Genomic DNA, 18,117 nt, shown 5'->3' on the forward strand with positions numbered 1-18,117 from the left:
ATAAAGTCGTTTTTACATCGCCACACGGTCCCCTAAAAGTCAGCGTGATAAATAGCCGATTACTGCCCGAGAACTTGCAGACGCGTCTGTCTGTCTGTCCTTTGTAACGCTCGCTTTATCTCACAAACAAAAATCACCAAAACAATGTTGTACCGTGACGTCAATAGGCTTTTGTTTTAACTGAATATTTTGTGGTCACATTCAGTAAAATGAATGAAAGTATTGCATTCAAATGTTGACTGTCTAGCAAGCATATTTTACTGAAACCACAATTTTATCACGGAAGGATTGACAAACTGTCGAATTTTAAGTTACTTTAAAAATAAAAAACTTTTAGGCTGAGTTGCACCATTTTACTTTAACAAATCTGTAAATTCCATATAAAAAAAAACATCGGCTATTGTCATAGTTGTCAACTATTGTATTCTGTGATTAAAATTGGTGCAACTCAGCCTTAATGTTTTCTTTTAAAACTACGGAATTTATACTATTTTAGTTTCAATTACGATTAAAATTATGGCTTAGAGAGATTACAGATGTCATCTACGTAAGTTTATTTTATTTATTTATTTATAACAGAAGGTCCTATTGCGACAGTGAAAAGTCCACTTGTCTATAAGGCGAGAGCTAAAGTTACTATCTCTTTTCTACACGATTTAATTGCAAGATACAAACTAACACATGAAAGAGCAGTTAAAAGTTCCAAACTCATTAGTTAGGCGGCATGCAGACAGCTTTTTATAGATCGCACGTCGGGATTTTCCGCCCATGGCCGCCCGCGGAAAACCCGCCCGCCCTAGCTCGATACGGCGGATAACTGTGGAGTTGGACATTGGACACATTCTGTTTGTGTAAATATAAACTGGCCTAGTGGTTGCGAGTCCGAGTATATTAGTAGTGCCCGAGCTTTTATAATATTGTTACAGTTGTTAAATGATTAGTATAATTAGAATGCATTCGCTTTCGTTTTATAAATCAGTTGTCTAGTCGCCATAGTATAAGTATAAGTTTTACTCGGTTTGACATATGAAATATTATTCCACGTTTCTATCTCAGAGGATATAAAATTGAATCTGGAGGGTCTAATTGGGACAATCAAATAAAGCTCATAAAATCTGACTTTAGATTTCTCAGACATTATTTTTCCATCCTATACAAGTAGTCATTTTCTCACGAAGAATAAAGAAATTAGATCTAAAGGGTGGATTCGACCAAACAAGAGTAAATATTAATCTCAGAATAAATCGTCAGTTATTAGACATTTTGACATATTTCCCATACTGACACTGTCTATGTGCCAGTTATACCAGGAATTATTCTCGGATAAAAGTTTGGTCGAATTGAGCATTAAACATAGAAACTTTTCCGAAAATCTTCTAATGGTAAACGTTATGTCCCATCCGTAACCGACTACCTAACATACCTATTATTTCCGGTAATAGCTCGTCACAGTATCATTTTGTTGCTATATCTACAGCGTAATGGCGATTAAGTCTATTAAGAGTGTCCATTAGGTAATCCCTATTAGCAAACTAAGGGCGCGCCAAGGTCCCCGCGAGGACGCCGGGTACCCGCAGGTAAATATCGTGGGCGGCACATCTGTGGCGAGGTTATCAAATTTGATTAGGGGTACGTAGTCATATCAATAGTTTATTTTATAATAAATGTTTAACTGCCCAGCTCGCATCAATACTTATGACTATAATTTGTATATTTCAAAGACTGTAAACCCTTAAAAAGGAGGCTGACAATAGTGACTGAGTTTCTTGCGCTGCTTCTTCTCAGCACTGGCCCATATTGTCCCGAAGCAGTGGTAGGGTTAATACTGGGACGTGTAAAAGTGCTTTTTAAAAGCCTATTTGCAAAAATAAATGAGGTTTTTTTATACGTAGCCTTAGTAATAAAGCAGTTATTTATTTATTTTCTAGATGCGCCCGCGACTGCGTACGCATGACTCGTTTTCGACCGAGACTTCTATTTTATCTAAAATGCTAAAACAGTCGCAAAGTTTTTTGAAAATCAAATCAAAACAATTTTTCTTATAAATTTTTTGCTTGTGGTTTGATTCACATAAACATATAAATAAATATTTTTTCTTTCTTTCAACTGACGAAATCTTTTGTAAATTGCTATTTAGGTAGATAATTTTTCTTCTTCGACCATTAAAATGAAATCAATTATTTATTTATGCACCAAGTCAGACACTGTAATGATGTTTACCGTTTTCAAAAACAACCCAAATAAACCTGTTAAATCCAAAAATAAGTATTTTGTTCAAGTAAAATGTTTCAATCAACGAAAAACCGAGGTTTGCGCAAAACCTCATACAACATTTTGAATTGGCACGCGTCAAGATGGCGGCCGTATGTCATCCGCGTTTCCCGCCAAAACAAACCTTGACTCGAAAGAAACAGTTATTGCTTCTTTTGAAGCTTTCCTGAAGCCTGAAAATTAGTTAAACACATGAATTTAACTGTATGATGGCTGCATTTATTAGCGACAGTTGAGTGAAAGCTACGGCTCGTGCGTCAGCGAAAGAGGCTTGTTTGTTCGCTTTTCTTTGGTTTTCAGGATCCGTAATTAATCTATACTTCTATACTAATCTATACTAGTCTATACCTACTAATATTATATATGCGAAAGTACGAGTAACTCTGTTTGTCTGTCTGTCTGTCTTGCTTTCACGCCTAAACCACTGAACCGATTTTGATGAAAATTGTCATAGAGATAGTTTGAGTCCCGTGAAAGGACATATGATAGTTTTAACTCGGTTTTTGAAACGGGGATGCGCGCGATAAAGTTTTTCTATGACAGACAAAATTCCACTTGCCACTCGGTAGATATGTAGAACTTTGACAGTGATATGGTTACGATTGTAAGGGTATTGCCGAGGTCTGGACTTAGGGACATACTGAAAGATTCACATGCCCAGCAGTGGACTGTGGTAGGCATTATTATGAAGACAATGATGCCAGCTTTTAGCCCTTTATAAGTAGGTATGACTTCCCTCACGGCTTAAGTGAATAATATAGTTACTCGCTGCACAAGTGTGATCATTTGCATCTTCACTTACTTAACATCTGGTGAAATTGTGACTAAATATTAAAGTTTAATTCGACAACACGAATGTAGGTACAAATGGAAGTGCCTACGTAATTCGATTGAATCTCATGAGAGCTTGAGTTATCGACTGGTCGTTAATGACCATTAACGTTACGATTTCATGATATCAAACGATCTCGGAAAGCCTTGATATAAACAATTTAGCTATGTGCTAAATTATAATCCTCGTACCTACTTATGTTTTCTAGTTTTTTCATCAATCAGTGACAGAGTTTCACACATTTCAATTTCAAAACGTAATCCCATTCATTGCAAAGGCTAAATTAATAATTTTTGTGCCAGCTAAAGTAGATGTAAGTGTTTTGACCTTTATGAAATTAGCACATGAAATAAAACAAGTAATACCTATGTGATCAACAAGTCGTTTTAAATCATTTCAGCAGCTGAAAACTATCAATTTTTTTTTAATGTTTAGACATTCTGTATACTTATAGGTATCAACTTTATAAAACTTCAACAGTTTGCTTTTAAAAAGCACCTTTACGTGTCTTTAATATAAAAAAAATACACGGTCTAACCATCACAAAACTGAGATTTACTCTATTATGTGCTCCTTCACTACTCCTATTATTAGCTGAAAATATTATTATAAAAGATATCCCCTAGGATAATATGCCTGTCAAAGGCTCCAGTTACAAAGTGGGTTTGATAATGACAAAACAATACAAAGCCGGTCCACGCCCACGCGCCAAGATCGTGTGACGTCATCGATGGCCGGCGGTGACGTCACCAATACCGGTCAAGGTTCTTGATAGAGAATCTTCTGTTTAATTTGCCTGAAAGTTCTGAGGAATTAATTATGATATCAAACGATCTCACAAACCATACAAGTCCATAATTTTCTTGCCACTATAGAATCGTGTAGAGTCGATCGAACCCAACTGCATGGTCCAAGTATTTAAATAAATTAAATGAAAAATAATAATGTTAAGAAACAAGTTAGCTAAAGAAATATGAAAATATAATCGATGCATCAAGACCTGTTAAAAAGAGCATACGAGTATAAATTGTTGTTTATGATTAACGCATAATACACAGTCAATTCCAATTAAGCAAAAGTGCCTATCTCTGAAAAGCTAGGGCGGATCGCTGAAACATTTTTGCGGTCGTTCCTCGTCAATTATACCTATTTCCTCAAACTTCCTGAAATCTACTGCCTATAAACAATACTTACTAACCTATATTTATGTTACTGTCCAAAACAAACAATAAAGGTCGTCTTCAGTGGCGCCCCCGCGGAAAGTTCCGACAACTTGTTGCCGTGCTAACGACCGCGCGTTTGCTAACCTTAACAACACTTTTGACTTGTCAGTTAATTATCTTTAGTTCATTACAACGTTCCATCGTCTATACTATAAAGTTTATAGACCAATACAGTAACATTTAGTACCTCTACCTAAGCATGATAAAGGTCACGTGACCCGTCTCATTTAAATGAAGTCTAACAAAAAAAAATAGTCATCAATGAAACAGTTCATTCTTAATTGATTCGACTTTGTGCTTAATAGAATAAAGTACAAGTACTTTAATGCCTAGTTTAATTCTCAGTTTAGACGGTCAGATACGAAGTAATATAAACTATCTACTCGTATTTTATGTTCCTGAATCAATGAGATAGTGAAAAATAAAAAATAGACGTCATAAAACGGGAGTTATCAAAACTTAACAGCCAGATTCCACCTACAGTTCATCAATTGTAAAATGGAATTCAAGTTATTTTTAAGCTATTTTAACAATTACTATTTGACTCGAACACAATAAGTTCGTGCGCACACAGTTAAAATTAAATATTAGTTTAGTTCACGTCAAAGCCGCCGCGCTGTATATTTAGTTAATGCGCCTCTGACATTGGCGAGAAATGGCTTTTCACGTTTCTGGGACTTGTCGAGTCGGCAGTAAAAATGTAAGGAATAATTACCAGCGGGAAATTCTGCAAAATTTCAATAAATTAGCTCATCCGTCCATCTCTGTCATTCATAAGATATTTACTAGTAACAACAAAAGTATAAACAAGTAATATTACTGTAGGTATACTTAGGTGTCTCGCATTATTAATGTTCGATATTTCCTAATGGTGACACAAAGCCAAACAATTCAAACATACTATTATTTATTTATCTAGGTAGGTAGTGTCATCAAAGGGACGGGGATAGTTTTATGTAGGATATTTTTTATGCTTAGTAAGGCAATTTATACTTTTAAATAAACAGATACAGATAAGTAGATAATCCCACAGCTGGGCAACGGTCTCACCTAGATTTGTACCGTAGTTGGCTAGAAATATACTGATCTACTTTTATTCGTCTTTAATATAAGTTAACATGACAACATTTTTTAAAACGTGAATCGGTATTCAGATATGACTTGATTAATTACAAAACACGACAAACTCTCATCGAAGTAGGTACTTAACTAATCATCACTTAAGATTTGAGAAAATTGTTTTTACATGATGAGCCGCCCACCTGAATGAGTCACGGCTCAAAAATGTAATTAAACTTCGGGGAAATTTAGAAAAACATCGCGAGAGAATAACAAGTATTGTTTTTGCTATCGCCAATGATTGAGCGTTAACACAGTTTTACCTCGGAACCGCATTCAAATACATGTTTAGTTTTTGGGAATTTATGATTTTCATGAATTTGTTTTGAGTGTTTTACCATTAGTGTGATTTTCTTTGACTCGCGGACTTTCACATAGCCTACTGATAATAATATTAGATATTGAGTTTAGGTGCAAAAAGTTTTGCGAGATTTCATATTATGGCGACTCTCTATATCATCATCATCATCATCATTTCAGCCACAGGACGTCCACTGCTGAACATGGGCCTCCCTCAATGACTTCCACATCGCACGGTTGGTAGCGGCCTGCATCCAGCGCCTTCCTGCTACCTTTATCAGGTCGTCGGTCCACCTTGTGGGTGGACGTCCCACGCTGCGTTTTCTGGTACGTGGCCTTCATTCCAGAACCTTGCTCTCTACATACCCAGTAACAACTCAGAAAATGTGTTTTTCATATTGACTCCACTAGGCTTCGAACCCAGCACTAGCAATCAAGGCAATTCACCGCCTCCACCTGACGTTGCCAGGGGTATAAAGCTAAACGATGGTGATAAAGGCAGATAGGGGAGCTGGGAGGGTCGCCGCGCCCTGGGGTCACGGCCTACGGCATCAAGACACTGCTGGTATACTAATCAAGAGAACTATGTCTAAATAGCTCAGTCGTTAGGCTTAAATGTGGAACTGATTTTATTATACCTACTATAAAAAGCACGGTATTGGAGCATACTCGAACATGAAATATATTAACCGTAACGCGTCTTCAGAACGAATTATTTTCTTTTTGAACAATCACGCGATTCAAGTCTGATTATAAGGGGAATTTCAATTAATATTTTAAAACCCACAATGGTTTTACACTACGTGTGTCTCATTTGAGATACGAGTTAGAACCTCAGAGTCAACTTCCATAACAAAGCTCAAAACTCTCAATTTCAAGGATAGATTCAAGCTTCTGATTGGTTGATATCTGAACAAATCGCTGGACAAATGAATAGAGATTTGAGCTTTGTTTTATAATACATACCTCTCTCTATTTTTCACCACTGTTTGTGTATGAAGAACCTCAATCTCTCACTACTATACCATTGTGCATGAATTTACACAAAAATGTCCATATAAGGCGTTAAAAAATCATTGTTTACTTACCGGCGTGGTGCAGGGCGGTCTCGAACGGCGCCCTTTGCAGCCGGTCCTTGGTCTCTGCCAACACAAAATTAGATTAGAACGGCTGCCAGCGCGCTGTGTGCGCGCGCGCACGTCGCGGCTACACGGCTTTTAGGCAATTTTAAAAGGTAAACATGGGGTGAACAAAAGTAGTAAACAACGTGTGAACACACGGTGAAACGAAACTGCAACTTCTAGTTACTTTTGAGTTGACAAGACAAGTTCAAATCGGTTTCAAACTGGTCGCGTCATGTGTGGTCTCTTAATGGACGCTATGGCAGAAACTTAGATGCAACTCAAAAGTTGCACCGTGTGTTCTGGGCTGGGCCTAAGAGTCTTCGTATTTGAACATGATTTTCACTTGAACTAATCGACTGGTTTGGAGACTCAAAACCACGACTTATTGGTGGCTCTACCTTTTTTATGCTGGAAGCCAGCGTTGTTCCATCAACGTAGGTAGTACAGGTACTATGCTTATTGACCCATTTTCATTTTTGTATCATTCTCATTTACTTTTGCAAGTAGCAGATGATCATATTTACACATCCATTCTAGCGATCATTATCAACCTTTGTATATGACATTTACAGTGCCAATTTAGAAATTAAATATATCTATGTACACCAGTAAATCCCACGCATAATTGTTTCAATTATTGTTATTAACAAATTAAAAACTATTATTAAATAATTCGCCATTTGCAAATTACTAGATTTCCCAGAGTAATTACACAACCATTATTTGAATCAGGTAACTACAACGGTTAGATACTTTACTTAAGTAATATTGCAAGATTATAACAATAACAATAAATTGCTTTGAGTAGAATAACGATCATTTAATCATCCATTAACACCAAGTGAAAGTGACCCGCGATTACGTATTAACTATGTTATATTAAAAGTAGCTAATTGATAACCTTTGCAATAATTATGTAGATCAGTGAAACAAAAGTCAACTTTGTTTATGAATTTTGTAGAAATGAGAATTGATTAATTTTTATAATCGAACCCAGTAATCGTAGGTACTTATTATGAAGACAAATTATTTTAAATTATTGTTTTTTGAAAAACTCATCCTTAATATTCCTTTAATCCCTAATATCTTATTATTTATGGTGATGAATTAATACAATTATGTACATTAAATAAAATACAGTCTCCATCCATATACCTTTTTATCACCTTACCTGCTAGTACCTTAATAAATTACTTTGCTAGTAAATTAATGCCCCTAAAGATATCTCTTTTTGAAATCTTGGATGAATTATTAATCTCTATTTAAAGTTTATTAATGGAGGACAATGTGAAAAACGTGATGAGGAAAAGATAGAAGATCGATCGACCAGTCGACTACGAAATTCCAAGCCGGTTTTTATACTCGTACCATTACAAATGACTCAATTGTTTTTCTAGTTGCATTTTCCTGTAATTGCTACAAATTGTCACTTTCACTGTCATCATAAAGATCATATAACTGGCCATCAGTGGGGCGATTGGGAATCCTTGTCAAGTTCGTGCCAATTTGCGCGTGCACACAAAACAAAGCTCTCAATCAAGGCGACAGTTATTGGATAGATCGAGACTAAAAACATTATAGACAAAAAAGCGTAAAAAGTATTTCTAGTTTCTAGTAGAGATAGTACCAACATCGTGCACCAGCGGTTGGCGATTTCTGTACAAATTCAGGTTCTATGACATAGTATTAAATAACTTTGTGTATGTACAACAATATATTAAGGTTCACGAAATGAAAGCTAGGGGATCCCCTTATCACTGTCGTAATCTACCTATGATCAATACTCAGGAAAATAGGTAATAGGTCTTATCAAAAATCAAAGTAAATTATTTTTAACCGCTTATCATTTTTTTCATTTTGGTATTTTGGATCTCTTCTGATTTTCCTTATCTGCTATACTAGATACTCTATAACTCTATAGTGTCTCTAAGTACTCAGAGTCTCAAAGGGAATCCCCCAGACGTGTAGAAACCAGCCTTAGTTCCTAAGTTAACCCAAAACCTTGTCCAGAACATTATTTAATCCACTTGCAGCTAGTGAGAACCGACCAAACCGAATACACCAATCAACTTTTATGAGAAGGTTATAACATCAACTAGGTTTACAGACAGACTGTCTAGAACACAGCCGCAATAATTAAAATCTTTGCCCATATATCTATTAAGGAACAACAATAAACTTAACTAAGGTCAAAAACAAAGCAGGAATGCGGCTGATTGCGGCTACCACATAACATTCGCGGTCGCTTTAATGTTAGACTAATCCCACGACAAGTTATTAGCACCAATCAAACTAATTGAAACATACCCGCGGGACCATATGTATAAATAACTCATTCGTGTGGCCAGATTTTTCTGGATGCAACCGCCTGGATCTGGTTTGGACCGGTAAAAAGTGGATGCTAAATGACTTTATTTTGAGTATGATCTGCTGTTGACGGCAATGTTAATGTAGGTTATTAAAATTTGGATCTGGATGTGGTTAGAATAACATTGCATAAGACCAGATGTCACCGGTTGATGCAAGGCGCATCGTTCGCTGAACTGACACAACCGTATTGGGGAGGAAAAGTTCTTGAGTTACGAGTTGCGATGAATTAAAAAGAAGTCGTAGCGTGAATAAGCTCTCTCTCATCCATCTGTAGCTAGATTCATGAGCTTTAAGTTTTGGGAAGCCAGTGAATGTAAACCGCCCTAGCCGCCCTAGCGTGAGGCGGTAAAATCCTATTCAGTAAAGTGAACTTCCTGTCACAAATCACACACATTTCCATCATTACCGTATCTTATCACGATAAATATCTGCCAGACTACACACATACGTGCCAATACTAATGCTATCACTTTATCGTTCAGCAATTTGAGCTTTAACGTGAAAATTAGAGGCGCTAATTCCCCATATCGGCGACTGCGACTCCAAACACTTCCCATATTAGCGTCATGTGTTATCTACCATACAACCTCCGTCATATCTGTTATCTATGTAATGACCACTCCAGCGGTTATTGTCGGCTTAATAATTGCAGAAAGGCTTTATTAAAGTTTTTAAAATATTACAGACGAAAATGTATTAAAGCTAAGATAAGATAGAGTGTGAAAAAAAATCAAATCGCCCAACAAAATAAATGAAAAAGTCTGAAAAATATAAGAGTTAGACAGGACACGCGTGAAAGTGAGAAACTAAACCTTCAGAACTTGAATCGCTCCTTTCTAACGATACCTAAGGCTCGATTCTTCTAGCTACAGGACAAAGTTTTTTATTTTTGTGTAATTATTTATTATGTACATGTTTTGTAATGGTTTAAGGACAGACAAAGATCTGGTCGTAGTTAGTACAAAAGCGAGTAGGTAGTCAAAAATATGATAGGCAGACAATAAATTAACCACTTCCAATATAAGTTGTTTTTAAGATTTTTAGTCTGATAATTACTAAAAACATTACAATCCTGAAACACTAAAGGACCTTTACCTAATTCAATAAAAAACACGTTTCAATCAAATCACAGACAACTGATAATGAACTAATCTCACGAAACACATGTACGTGTCGAAAATAAGGGGATTAAGTAGCCCTTAATCATACGCTAATTAATTTAATCTTATCTGACAGATAGCTGCGACTAATTAGCAGTATGTGAAGCCACTGCCTTGCTGTCTGAATGCCAATATTCTGAATAACGAAATTTTAATTGGTGATTGATAAAGTAAAAGAAATCTGTGAACTGTGGAGTTGACTTTTGATTTTACTGCCTAAATGCAGTAATAAGTTCATAGTTCACTAATTTATTGCATCATGTGTACATCAAACGTATTTTTAAGAATATTAGCAATTTGTAAATCCTGTTAACCCCTCGTGGTAAGAAAAATATGCGAGTGTTCACCATAATAGTCTAGCGGCGGCGGGGAGCAGACCCGCGTTCTACGAAACGAGGAAAGAGTCGGCCATTCCGACACCTTCACCGTTTGGCTATCGTCGCTTCATATTTATTTTGCTCATGTTCATATTTGTATAGATCTAAACACGATTTATATACTACATTTCACTCAATGCAAATATAGTAGGTACACCCAATAAGATTTCAAGGAAGCCAGGATGAGCACACTTTATAACGCATTATTGCTGTCCGATAAGTTTTTATTGCTACACAATAAAAGTGTAACAGCAATATTGCTTCTAAATTACAATAATTACCGACTCTATGAAAAACAATTGAATGATTTATAGACTATGCTATCATTGAAATGCGTACTATTACTACTACTATTCGTGTGGGATGTAATTAAGCCCTTGTCTAAGATTTAATTAACCCTTCTTTTTGCTATCGTGTGGTTTAACAAATACTGAGGCAGACTCGTAGACGGCTCAAAAGCAAGGCACACTGCACACTACCTCCGAAGCACGGAATCTTATTCTTTAACGTTAATTCAAGTCCGCAATATCCTAGCCAATATTACATAGTTAGGAAGAAATTATGAAACGATGTAATTTTTTTTCGTTTACCTACCACATTTGGGAATCGAAACTTTTGACTGGTAGAGCCTCTCTAACTCTTATACCGTTGAACGCGAACCCTGGAGGCGACAAACCATTCTTCCTTTTCAAATATTGCTTTATAGGAATGCTATTTGTGCCTACCTGAATTTTTAGTGATTATTATGTAATGAAAAGCTAAAAAAAAGTGTATCAAGTGACAAAATATTGATCAATCTATCATAATTGAAGGTGATTATCCCTAGGACAGTAACCTATAATGGTTTAATTTGATATAAAACATAATCAACCTCGAGTAGTGACGTGAGCCTGGGTGTAAAGGTAAATACGATAGCATCCATGTGCTTCTGAGTAATCAACTTTTCATCATTGAACTAAGACAGTTGATAAAAGTAATGATTCATAAACTTGTTTGATGATTTAACGTTTTTATTTAATCGTACATGTTTAAAATGTTACAATTTCTAATATGTAATTATACTTGATGGGTCTGCAACCTTCGCGTACGCGTGACAACGTCTTTCGGACGCTCACTTCAGTGGTATTCAGACATTTTTTTTTAATATAAAATTGGACTTAAAATTACATTTACCTCCATAATGGCATTGGCACTTCGTCCAAACATAGACGGATATAAGAAACTAAACTAGAAATGTTTGAAAAAATAAATAGACTTCATTAACTGAACATTGGTTACATTGCATCACTAATGCAACAATTTTATTATAAACTAGCGGCCACCCGCGAGCTCGTACGCGTGGATCCCGTTTTTCCCCCAGGGGTTGAGTTTCGTAAAATACGTTCTTAGTGAACACCTACGTTCTAAAAGGAACCCCCATGTAAAATTTGGGACTCCTAGCACTGGTAGTTTCTGAGATTTCGTGATGAGTGCGTGAGTCAGTCAGTCAATCGCTGTTATAGATATAGTTTTATGCCCTTGTTGGTAGTTAGGTATTTTATTTTTATTTATTACAATTTATAAAACCGCACCTCAAAGCACGTGAATACGCTGCCAATATCACTGCTTATCAGCCATTTTTGTGGAATTAAAATTATCTGAACAAATCCTACGATAATTGTGATTTTATCAACAAGGATTTGTGTTGAACATGTGTAATCTGGAATTGATTTTAAAGGTGTTGTAAACTGTGGGATTGCTACTGATAGTGATGGCTCATGGACTTTGCAAAAAACGGATGTAATCATGACGATATATTTCTGGGCTGGCTCGTTATAATTTACCAAGATGAAAGTCCAATTTCGTGTTTTATCATGCTACCTACTCCTATTTATGTGAGGTTAAAATGCACAAAACGTTAATTAATTGAAAATATTTATTTCTCACCACACACCACACCTACATTTTAGCTAGGTACTCGTACCTATTATTAAAAACTTCTTGTAACTAAATAATCTGATTAAGGTGGACTACCTGTATTATTTACTAGCTGCGCTCTACACTCTCTTAAAAGGAGTTTGCTACTGTTTTACATACGAGTACTATGTGTCATTTATTTACGGTAAACTACGGAACCTTGAAGACATTCAATTTCCGCCTTAAAATTGTTTTTTATCAATCGAATGATTTGAAACTAACAAAAAGATTAAGATTGTAGGGCTGAAGGGCTTACAATTACTTGTTAAGTACACTACTTAGTAATATTTATAATCCTGGTAAACACAGGATAACATTAGGATTAAATTGCTATGATTTGATTAAAAACATGTGAGCATTAACGGATTTGCCTAGAAAATTATAGATTTGTACCTTAGATAAAGTAAGCCTAATTATCTATGGCAATTACAACAATAAGAGGATAATAAATGTTTTATTATTTTTAACTAGTCACTCTTAAAATACATTATATTCCAACTTCAGCATGCCTAAGTTGTTTTTGACACATTTCCACGAATAAAGCGTTAAACCATATTTTTTTATTGACATAAGTTGCCTTTAGACGCAAAAAACTGAAAGGGTGAAAATAATGACCATCGCTACACTAGCATTTCTAAACTACAGTTGGTAGCACATAAGCATACACTTATGGTGCATTTGTCCCTATTACATTTCCATGAGATTAAATTTTGGCCTTAAACCTTTGTTCGGCAGTGGACGCAATTTGGCTGAAACGAACGAAATTATCACATGTGCTGCGATTCGATTTTATTTATTTATTTTATTTAACGCACAGCTACAGAGAACAAACAATAGCAATACAATTATCACAATAATTTCCCGTAATTACTCTTAAGAATTTTTAAACTTTTAAATACGATATGACATTCACCTCGCGTAGACAAAATAAATCATTAGCAAAACGTAGAAAGCGTATTATGTCAACAAGATGCGCCGGAGTCGATGCTCGGGTGACATTACTGTCAGATACGTTCGGTTGACTCCAGATAATAGGGTCTTGGGCCGTCTGATCTGTCCAAATACCGATTGGAAGGTAATTAATAAGTTTTTGACCTGCTTTCGCCAATTATGTAAACATGTTTGTAAAATAATTGCAACATAATTATCTTTTCTTTTTATTAATTTTATCAGTGGGGCAGTTGCACTTGCACTTGACTATCGAATTTCGTATTAGTAATAAAATAAACAAGAAAGACTTTACCCTCTAACAGTGGTCAACACAACACACTGGAGTAGTGTGATTGACAGGCATTTTCCCAGCAGGATGAGGAGTCAAATTAAATAAAATAACCGCGAAACGTTCGATAATAATGATACTAATGATGGGTCAGATGCTATTTTATTACATACACACACATACGTTTGCGTGCGACACAGTATTTTAACACAAAATTGCAATAAGTTTCTACTTGTGATCTCCTGGCTAACATTTTAAATAGAATTAAATGATGAAGAATTTGTCATTTTTTTGTTGGTTTTCATAATGTATATTTTATCGTACATTCTCAAAGCTAGCAAATGTAACGCGTGTTGTTTACAAACCGGCGGTGACACTCGCCTCAATGAAAGATCTATTATTACCGATACATGCGCGTGCGCCAAATATCGGACGCGACGCTGTTCATGTACTCGACGTTTGTCTATTAAACTGATACACAATAATCAATACCGGATCGATTGAGATATTTTTAATGATTTGTTGTTTGTGTTTTTAAATTCAACCAATATTTGGTAAATTATTCCGACTAAATAATGACAACTGTTGCTTAACCCCGTATTTATCAAAGCTAGTATTTTTTTAAACAACAAAATTATAGTTAATTTGGATGAGTGTTGAGTTAATATTAATATAGGTATGACCCATATAAATACTTATATGTAGGTACGTGAGTACATTTAAATCTAGTCAAAGTCATAGTTAAAGTTTATCTAAGCTTCTTCTTAAAGAATTTTATGATTTATTGAGTTTCCAAACAAACATACAAACTAAAAAAATATTGTGTTTTGCAAACATTAAAAAAGGTTCTCTATAAAATATGTCCATCATTTTCATTTCCTTACTACGCAAATTCGGAGTCGTAGCGGCTACGAGCTACGCGCTACGTCGTAGACGCCTGACGTCACTCGCGTAGCCACCGCCCTTGTAGGCCACTGCACTTGAACCACTAAATGTATAAATAAACTATTTATTATACATTTTTGTAGATCATTAACGATTTTTGTGCAAACCTTGTTCAATATTCAACCATCTTCCAAAAGCAAAAAGATTCTTTATTCAGCTGTATTTGTTGCTACAAATAGGCGCTAATATTAAATAGGATTTAATAAATAAAAGATAATAAATAATTCAAACCGTATTTTATTCACGCAACTTGATACATCCTACCTAAGTAACGTTCGTTACAAAAAATGCGTTTTCAATCCTTTCAAAACCTTATCTACAAAAATCTTATCTAATAATGCTCAGCTACAACTTAATCACATTATTTGTTCTAAAACGCGTCCTTGTTTTAATTCATCAAGAATTTCATCGATAATCGGATTAACCATCGGTCCCTTCCGAAATGACATCATCGAGTTTGAAAAACAGCCTCTACATGACGCTTCGAGAATTTCTAGAATTATCCAGCGAAACAAGTGCATTCGAGTTTGTGGTAGAAAAATGTTTTCATAATAAGTCCGAGCGTTAATGGACAGTGTTAGCGTAGCGGGCGATTCTTTAGAAAGAAGGGAAGTAATCAAAAAGTGCGAGCGAATACACGAAACTTTATCAGTCATGATGAAACAGCAAAAAATTATACCTGAGATCTTTTGTAACGAATTTTGTAAGATTTTCAGACAGATTGAGCAACTCAAACTATCAGAGCCCACCTGTTTAAGCTAATAATTGATTTATTTAAAAACGGGAAGGGATAGGTAGAGCATTAATGTTAGTTTTACTCAGACAAGAATTTAGATTTTAGGTATACCAAGCCCTGATGGCTTGGTGGCCTTATCGCTCAGTGAAATCTATGCCAGACAGCGTCTGCTGTATTTTAGTTTCAGAGTCAAGGCAGATGACTGAAATAAGAACATCAGAATAATTATTATCATCAAACGTTTGAAGTTTGCCAATTTCACTCCTAAGCGATGTTGAGAGCGGTCAAAAGCACTATTAATAAAAAGTGACGTGATCCATTTTATGAGGCTGGGTTTTGTGACAGGATTGTTTTAGAATAAAGTACTTTGCTTATGATTTATGATTACGCGAAATGCGACCTATTTTATACAGTTTATTTTGACATAGAAACATAAAATGTTATTAAAAAGACGTGTTCACCATTCAATACCAAATTACTTAGGTGATTTTAGGATAGTATAGTTATAATTATTGAGTGATTTGTTTAATCCTGGCTTGAGATAAAGATTACTGAAACTGGATTAGAAAAACTACCGGCTTTTGGGTTTTGACCAACAATGGAACAACTTAGCCAAGATGAAATGAAGATTGTAAACTTTACGATATTGGACATGAACATAAAGAATATTATCAATTACTTCTCTTTTACGATTCCTGCGTCGAAGAGACAGCTGTTGATAAAATAATGTACTTTAGTCACGAGCAATATAACTTCCCGAAGCTCCAGTTTTTAATCGAAGTATCTATTTATTCTCCCTTATCTGTCACATGACTGGTTGTAAGCACATTAGTGTAGCAAAAGTTTATGTACTTTTTTATTAACACATAGCTATTACAGGTCCCAAGGGAACATTCTTTGTCTTATGTCTATAGGATTTCAAATATTAAACTTTTGTGTGCTTAAACTTGCGGTATTTATCGATGACTTCCAAATTAAACCCTTGAAATGTACATTCCGAGTATTTACAACGCTCACTGGACATTTCTCTAGCCGGCGACCGCATATAATGTCAAATACAGTGGAGTTTATTGCCGTGTTTGTGTTATTTACTGGTGCAAATAAGTGGTATATAAATAGCATTGCAACTTTGCAAAATCGCTTTATTGGCACGGATAATGGACAAAATGGCGATTTTGTTTCGGCGATCTTCAGATTTAAATTTTTTCGCAAAGTGCACAACAGGTTTTTTAAATTATGTACACAGAAATGTTCACGTCTCTTGAAATAAAGCAGCCGATTTATTTCAAGTGAAAATCATGTTCAATGTGCATTAAGAGTTATGTACAAAAATCACAATTTAATTACTTAATTAATTTATATGCTCTTTTCATTTGCATCATTCGAAAATTCTTATTATTTATTTTAAGAATGATAATGGGTCAGAATGAAAATTCATTAGAGTCACGAATATTTCTTAAAAAACTTTGTCATGTAATTAAAGTAATTAGCAAAGTGAATTAAATAAAACAAAATATATTTACCTCCGTGCTCTTCCATTTTGCAACACATGTACACTCACAAAGTAAACACTACTTAAATCTAATTAACGTAACTAACTTATTAACTAGTATCACACGAAAATCAGTAATGTCTTTGCTTAAGATCACCGTTTGAAATAGTTTGTTGGCTTTTTATCCCATTTGTTCGGTCACTTTAATTTGACTCGCGCGCGGTATGTATGCATTGGTGTTGCGAGGGAACGCGGGACTGACTGGGCGGGCGCGCGGTCGGCCGTACTAGATAGCACTGAGTAGTGATGGTGTTCGGTGAACGCGTGTTGCGGATTCGACGTCTCGCAGGGACTGCGCGGTGAGACTAGGGGGCGTCCATAAATTACGTGAGACAATTTTGGCTATTTTTCAACCCCCCCGCCCCCCTTGGTGAGATTTGGTGAGATTTTGCCTGACCCCCTCCCCCACCCCCAAATCTCACGTGATATTAAAAAAAATCCGAAATTTAATAGTTTTGGAGTAATATAACTGAGAAACATTTTTTTTATGTGCTTTAATGTTGTTGCTAACGAGTGCATCAAAAAGATCTATAAAGTTTAAGATTTTAGTTCTTGAAAGTATCTGCTAGGGACGCTGTACAATCATCATACATTTAATGTATGTCATTTTTTACGCCGATTGTGTAAAGTCGCACTAAGCCCACTGATTACGAATAGATCCAGAAAAACACGTGTAGTGACAGCGGTTAGTACTAGGGTCACATTGTTTTTTTACAGAAGTACCTAGTCTAATTGTTCCTTTCTACAAAATCACTAATAATATAATCTAGNGCCCCCCTAGAGACCGGGGTATCTACGCCATCTTTTAATGATGATTGTGATCGAAGTAGATTGGGTTTGTCTAGGTAATCTATACAGGATGTTTGTTTTAATGTGGAGTTGGTATAAATTACTGATCTTAGTTTTCGATTTATAAGTTTGTTTTAAGAATTT

The 18,117-nt window shown here is 35.5% G+C and overlaps 1 protein-coding gene across 1 annotated transcript in view; it reads right to left on the reverse strand.

The window, feature by feature from the left end:
* LOC114353790 (synaptic vesicle glycoprotein 2A) overlaps nucleotides 1–17,480 on the reverse strand; it is a 38,322-nt gene extending 20,842 nt beyond the window's left edge. Inside the window, exons 1-2 of the mRNA XM_028305903.1 lie at nucleotides 17,156–17,480; nucleotides 6,834–6,887 (exon numbers count right to left, since the gene is read on the reverse strand). Coding sequence (XP_028161704.1) covers nucleotides 6,834–6,887; nucleotides 17,156–17,183 — 82 coding nt within the window. The 5' untranslated portion in view covers nucleotides 17,184–17,480. The remainder of the gene's footprint in view (nucleotides 1–6,833; nucleotides 6,888–17,155) is intronic.
* Between the last annotated feature and the right edge of the window lie 637 nt (nucleotides 17,481–18,117).

Source organism: Ostrinia furnacalis, unplaced genomic scaffold, assembly GCF_004193835.3.
Source record: "Ostrinia furnacalis isolate ACB-3 unplaced genomic scaffold, ASM419383v2 OfSCF0183, whole genome shotgun sequence".
Classification (NCBI taxonomy): domain Eukaryota; kingdom Metazoa; phylum Arthropoda; class Insecta; order Lepidoptera; family Crambidae; genus Ostrinia; species Ostrinia furnacalis.